This window comes from Arvicola amphibius, chromosome 4, assembly GCF_903992535.2.
Source record: "Arvicola amphibius chromosome 4, mArvAmp1.2, whole genome shotgun sequence".
NCBI classification, from domain to species: domain Eukaryota; kingdom Metazoa; phylum Chordata; class Mammalia; order Rodentia; family Cricetidae; genus Arvicola; species Arvicola amphibius.
This window is the reverse complement of record NC_052050.1, coordinates 49,598,540-49,605,523: the sequence shown is the minus strand read 5'-3', so window position 1 is coordinate 49,605,523 and position 6,984 is coordinate 49,598,540. Positions and strand designations below refer to the sequence as shown.

Below are 6,984 nucleotides of genomic sequence, written 5' to 3'. Positions count from 1 at the left end.
TGCTGGAGGGATTAACCTCCAGATTCCAAGATTTGTTACAGTGCTTTAGATGAAATAAAAAAAAATGGCAAGTGAATCGATAAATAGAAAATATTACATTAAGTATGGCAAGCCAGACCTCGGAAGACACACTCATGTTCTCTCTCTCCCTTTTACTTGGGGTTCTTAGCTCCAAATCTTCAGATGTTATTATGTAACCTGGAGTCACTGCAGAAACCAGGAGAGGAAGAGGGACCATGAGGTAAGAAGGACCTCTACAGAGGGGAATAGAATGATGAGGTTCTGTGAAGGGGGAAAATGAAGTGTGGGGGCTTTAGTTGGATAGGAGGAGGGAGGATAATATTGAAGTAGAGGGAGGAAGGATAAAGAACACTAAGAATATCAATCATTTAGGGAATTACATGGTTTTATATGTACTTAAATTACATACAGTACTTCTAAGTATGTGTATACATACAAATAAGAACACACATATGGGTACACACATTAATGAAGATATTCTTTTGGGGACAATATTGCTTAACCCAAAGCCACAGACTGTCTACTACAACCTCTAGTGACAGGCATGAGAAACCTTCTTTTGAGTTGTTAATCAAGGGAGTACAGGGGTCTCTCAAATAATAGATGCTATTGCTGTTGCCCTTGTTTGCCCCTTAGAATTAGAAGGGAAGTCGTTATTGCTGAAATCGCCTCACACTTTGACACAGGACTTGGAGGATTCTAGGTCTATGTGATCCCGAAGCCTTTTCCCTGATGACTAGCTTTCTTAGTTCTGGAAGAAACCATGTGAATTGCCAAGGGTGGAAAGCAACCGATAGTTTTACTGTATTGGCTAGTTTTATATCAAGTTTACAAAAGATAGAGTCATCATAGAGGAGGGAGCCTTAGTTGAGAAAATGCCTCTATAAGATATGGTTGTGGGCAAGCCTGTGGAACCTTTTCTTAATTAGTGATTGATTTGGGGAGTTTCCAGCACATTACATATGGTGCCATGCCTGGGTTAGTATTCCTGGGTTCTATAAGAAATCAGGCTGAGCAAGTCAAGAGGAGCAAGCCAGTGAGCACAACTCTATGGCGTCTGTATCAGCTCTTAATTTCAGGTCACAGTCCTGCTTGAGTTCTTATCCTGACTTCCTTTGAGGATGAATTGTGATGTGGAAGTATAATTTGAATAGGTTTTTGTGGTCATGGTGTTTCGTCACAGCACTAGTAACCCTAACTAAGGCACATACTAGCTGTGAGACCGATGAACTACAGCAATCAGCATGACAAGGTATCTCCAAAGATACAATGGTGGCACTTATATCTTAGTGGTAACCAATAGTTTCCTAACTGGACTTCATAGTCACTCAACAGGAAATAATGCCTTGTTCTGTAGACCTAGCCAACCACGCATGGCTAGTGAGGTCATGGATCTTAGAGGATACTCTGCTACTATCATTTTACTAAACCATTGCAATCCCTCACTGCATTCTTTTTTTTTTTTAACTAAAATGATGGTTTTTAATGGGAACCAGAGGTATGGTTACAATTACGGTAATCTGACACACACATACACACACACACACACACAAAATCCATGGGCAATTCTGAACTGAAAGTTTACAAAATAACAAGGGTAACACTGGGTACAGGAATCTGAAGAGCTGTTCCAGAACTTCAGAAGCCAAGCTAATATGGCCTCTCCCTGCGATCCTGTCTGTGCTCACCCCTGGAGTCCATCTTGCCAGGGCCAAAACCGCCTCTGTCCCCACCACCCCGGCCCCCTCGGAAGCCCCCACGGTCCCCGCCTCGGCCCCGGTAGCTGCCCCGATCATAGCCTCCTCTGCCACGGCGATCATCTCCATAGTTACCCCCCCATATGAGAGCCTCCTGGTCCCCCTCCTGGGCCATCTGGCTTAGGGGCCTTACACTGGTTGCATTCATTTCTCCAAGAGAAGTTCATGTTCTCACATGTAGGATTAGGACACTTCCAATCCCCAGCTCGTTGCTGTCCACCACCTCCACCACCTCCACCGGGGAATCCTCCCCGGCCACCGCCACCACTGCCACCTCCTCCATAGCCTCCACGGCCCATGGGTCCTCCTCGTCCTCGGCCTCCACGACCATTTCCACCACCCCGATTGAAGTCAGCTCCGCGGGTAGCAAATGAAACCTTAATAGGATTCCCAGAGAATTCTTTACCATCAAACCAATCAATAGCTGCTTTAGCAGAAGGTGGGTCATCAAATGAGACTGTTGCCTCACCCTTCAGCTTGCCAGTTTCCCTGTCCGTATACAAATTAATCATAGGCTGTCCAGTTTTCTTATTTGTCTTAATAATTCCAATCTGCTTGAAGTAATCAGCCACAGATTCTATTGTAACATTCTCACCCAGGCCTTGCACAAAGATGGTGTTGTTGTCTGAATTATCCTGTTCAGAATCATGGCGTGATCCTTGATCCCGAGGGCCACCAAATTTATTGAAGCCACCACGGTCACTTCCGCCCATGCCGCCTCTGCCTCCTCGGCCACCTCCACGGCCTCTGGGTTCATAGCCACCACTGCTTCGGTTGTAACCACCTCCACCGCCCCTGCCACGGCCCCCACGGTCCTGCTGGCCTCCCCCGTAGCCACCACCGCCGCCACCACTCTGGTCCTGATTGCCATAACCACCACGGCCGCCACCACTCATGGAGGACTGATCTTGGCCATAGTTGCCTCCACCACCCCCTCCACCACCTCCACTGCTGCTGTTGTACTGGTTCTGTTGTCCATAACCCTGAGGTGGGTTATAGGAGCTTTGTTGCTGTCCACCATAGCCAGACTGTTGGCCATAGCCTCCACTCTGGGGCTGCCCATAGCTGCTGCTCTGAGAACTGCCACCGTAACTTCCCGAGGTGCTGCTAGGAGCTGGCTGTTGGCCATAGCCAGGGTAGGAGGACTGCTGCCCATAAGAAGATTGGGAACTTTGGCTGCTGCCATAGCCTCCAGTGGAACCATATCCCTGGGGAGCTGACTGAGTGCCATAGCTGTTTTGGGTCTGTCCGTAAGAAGAGCCATAGCTGCTCTGGCCGTATCCTGAAGCGTCAGCTGATTGGCCATAACCACTGTAACTCTGCTGGCCATAGGTTGATTGCTCTGTTGGGAGTAGCCCTGCCCAGGCTGGGTAGGATAGGCCCCATAGCTTTGAGTTGCTTGCTGGGTATAGTCGTTTGAAGCCATGTCCGCGCACGCGCACACAGGCCGCCAAGCAGCCGAGTTCCAGGCGACCCCTCACTGCATTCTAAAGACTTGTGCTTATACCCACAGATAAGTGTAGCTCTTTGCCATCATCAATCAACTTCTTTTTAAGCAGATGGAGACCATTATATAATGTCACATCTGATTAAGTTGATTGGTGAGATAAACATCTCCAATCAATATATCAACAACACAACCCCTATGCCTAATGCTCAGGGAACATGGTGGAAGGAGAAGAAGAAAAAGAGAGGGAGGAGGAGTAGGAGGAGCAGGAGGAGAAAGAGGAGGAGGAGGTAGGAGGTTAGGAGTCTTGCTTCTTACGATTTCCGTTGGCTTTCTTCGTTACTTCTTCTCTTCTTCTTCTTCTTCTCCTTCTCCTTCTCCTCCTCCTCCTCCTCCTCCTCCTCCTCCTCCCTCCCCTTCCCCCTCCTCCTCCTCCTCCTCCTCCTCCTCCGCCTCCTCCTCCTTACCTCCTCCTTTCTGGAAGGATTTAAGAGCCAGAAAACTAGGAAGTCTGCTGTAAGATTGTGTCTAAAGATATGGCAGGGAAGTTGCACCCATGAATCTCAACACTATGGCTGCTTAAAGAAGACATGACCAATGACAACTGTTGACATGCCATTGTGGATGTCAGGGCCCAATCCCTGGACGAAAGCTGTGGTCACTTAATGACTGCTGAGAGGAGCATTAGTCTTTCCCAGGGATGACCTCGTAATGGTTATCCAGTATTAAGCAGTCTCGAGAAGCCCTATGATCATATACATACAAGCAACACTACATGAACTCAGAAGTTGTGTTTAAATATTTATTTGAATATTTACACACGTGTGTGTGTGTGTGTGTGTGTGTGTGTGTGTGTGTGTGACTGTAACAATTAAAGCAAAAGAGGCCATGAATTTGAGAGGGAGCAGGGTGGGGCCATCAAATAAAGTTCTTCTGAAAATGGGAAAAAGCAGAACCTGGGTTTCCTAAGCCATCGCCCTGCCTGCCAGGGTCCTCTAATCCATGAGCTGTTCAGGTACAGCAACGTTTTATTCCTCATGGCTTCACACTTGCTAATATCATTCCTAAGGTTGCTGCATTGCATGGATGTTGTTGCATTTATATGTGTCTATAGATGCTTTATTTTTCTTTATTTTTCTTCTCCCCTTTCCATTTTGAATGGGAAGTGATGGGACTGATTAAGTCAGTTGATGATCTTTAAGCCTGGACCATATTGTAGTGCCCTAGATTATACAAGTGTAAGGAATGTTTTTGTTAGAGTTTAGCTCAGGTTTCAAGGTGGCATCTCCTAGCACAGAGAAGCAATATTTCTCAAGGTTAGGCTCTTAGCACCCAGAGCTGTACTTTTCTGACATTGGTGTGACTCTCCTCATTGTCCTGATGTCAGAGTGAGGGAGAGAGGGGTGTTAAGTGTGAATTATGACACTGAAGCCTGAATACAGTTCTTCAACTGTGAGCCTTCACTTCTCTAAGCCTTGCTTTTCTTATGGCCAAGGTGGGACATTAGCAGCCTGCTTCTCAAGAGTGGTGTAAGATTTTAGTATAAGTGAGATACACGTGAAGCCCTGGGTATCAGGCCTGACATGAGGTGGGTGCTCAACAAACAGCTGATGACCCCCTTGGCCACTTGGGAAAGTCAGTGATGTGGAATCCTGTGGTAATGGATTCTCTTGTCTATCAGTTCTCTGCCCAGAAAGCCAGTTCTGTTCTTGTGCCTGAGACCACACTATCCTTAATTCCAAGTGCCTTGTGGGAGCGGTGCTGAGCCCAACAGTGGGACTCTAGGAACAGGACCTCTAGGTTGCTCTCTAGGGTTCATCGGGTCCTGGGTGCTATGCTGGCACTTGGACCAGGGGATTGAGTCTTTGCTCATGTCTTTGTGTCACCTTAAGAAGCTCATCACATGTGAGCAGAGAATTAAATGTTTCACCAGTGGCCACCTCATCCCAGGAGTTTCTTAAGTACTGTGCCATGGGTTAGAAGGAGGTTCCCAGTTCTCAGACGACCCTCTAATGTTGGAAGATTGGGTGACTCCTGACCTGGAAACTCATGGTCTGGGGTGTGGCTGGATAAGCTTAGTGAAAGTTTAATTAGGGCTCTCCTAGTGAGAAACAACAGTGAAGAATCAACTACTTCCCCCATTCCCACTGTGCTTCAGACACAAATTCTGAACTCTTAGAATGATCCTGTGAGATGGGACAATGGCTAACATCATCGATACCATAGGATGTAGAATCACCCAGCTGACAAGTCCCGGGTAACACTTGTGAGCAATAGGTTAGGCTAACTGAGGTGCCACCTTTATTGTAGGTGGCAACATTCCAAGGGCTGGAGTCCTGAACTGAATAAAAGGAGAAGCTGGGCTGAGCACAAGCAATCATCTCTCCACCCTCTGACTAAACACAATGTGAACAGCTGTTTCTGTCTCTTGCAGCTACGGCTTTCCTGCTAAAATGTACTGTGTTCTCGATCTGTGAGCCAAACAAACCCTTTCTTTTTAAAATTGCTTTTGTCAGATGTTTCATTCCAAAAACACGTCAAGCAACTAATACCTCCGAGGCACTAAACTTTAATAGGATCTCACTATGTAGCTCAAGTTATCTTGAGCTCAGGTTCCTCCTGTCTCAGTTTCCCCAGTTCTGGGATTACAAGAATATGTCTATGCATAGTCAATAATATTAGTTTTAAGTAATATGATCTTTCTTAGTTTTTTCCCCTAAAACTAGGTGGAAATAGTGTACATAAGGCAGAGAGATTCTGGTGGACTTCCTAGGACTGAGGTCCAGATTTCAAATAATAGCTGACAGTTACTAAGTGGCATCCTAAGGTGGGTGGACATCTTTACTCTCAGGCACAGTTTCATAGCCGACGAAACTTGAGCACAGAAGTTAGAGATGCAGTGGAATTGCTGTAAATGGAATAACTGGGCAGCTGGGAACAGGGAGGGGAAAGGCAAGAGAGAGAAAAATGCTGGTGGGAGACCAAGAGGAGCCCTTGTGGAAACAGTGTAATCTCTGCTACAATACCATCAGTAACAGTGTAACCTCTGCTACAATACCATCAGTAACAGTGTAACCTCTGCTACAATACCATCAGTAACAGTGTAACCTCTGCTACAGTACCATCAGTAACAGTGTAACCTCTGCTAGAGTACCATCAGTAACAGTGTAACCTCTGCTACAGTACCATCAGTAACAGTGTAACCTCTGCTACAGTACCATCAGTAACAGTGTAACCTCTGCTACAGTACCATCAGTAACAGTGTAACCTCTGCTACAGTACCATCAGTAACAGTGTAACCTCTGCTACAATACCATCAGCGGAGTCTACCCGAAGTTCACGTGCAGTGGGCTTGTGCAGAGCATGAAGATGTGAGATCTGGACTTGTTATAGAGGTGCAGTGGAGCGAACCATGAGCAGTGTGAAGGCTCAGATGGTGACGACTGGATACAGATGGATAGAGTGACTTGTCCCATGTCACCCAGGAACTGAAATAGGGAGGACTACTGAGGGTAATGGAGTTTGACTCTGTGGTTGACATTTTCAAAGCTTAATGTGGGGTTGGGTAAGAATGGACTTTGAAAGGAAAAACAAGGGTTAAGTGTGGGCAGGACTTTCATAGACTAGCAAAAGAATGGAGGAGGAGGAGGAGGAGGAGGAGGAGGAGGAGGAGGAGAAAGTCATTTCTCAGGCTCCGCATCTGTCTCTATGTGCTGTGAGCTTGATCAAATTAAATTCTCTTTCTCTAGGCCCTGTGCA

General features: G+C 46.6%; 1 protein-coding gene across 1 annotated transcript; it reads right to left on the bottom strand.

Moving 5' to 3' along the window:
* Nucleotides 1-1,589: 1,589 nt before the first annotated feature.
* LOC119812907 (RNA-binding protein FUS-like) lies at nucleotides 1,590-3,242 on the bottom strand. Its single transcript, XM_038327926.2, is given in 3 exon segments — nucleotides 1,590-1,857; nucleotides 1,859-3,111; nucleotides 3,114-3,242. Coding segments are annotated over 3 exon segments (1,530 nt in total). The 5' UTR covers nucleotides 3,205-3,242; the 3' UTR covers nucleotides 1,590-1,671.
* Between the last annotated feature and the right edge of the window lie 3,742 nt (nucleotides 3,243-6,984).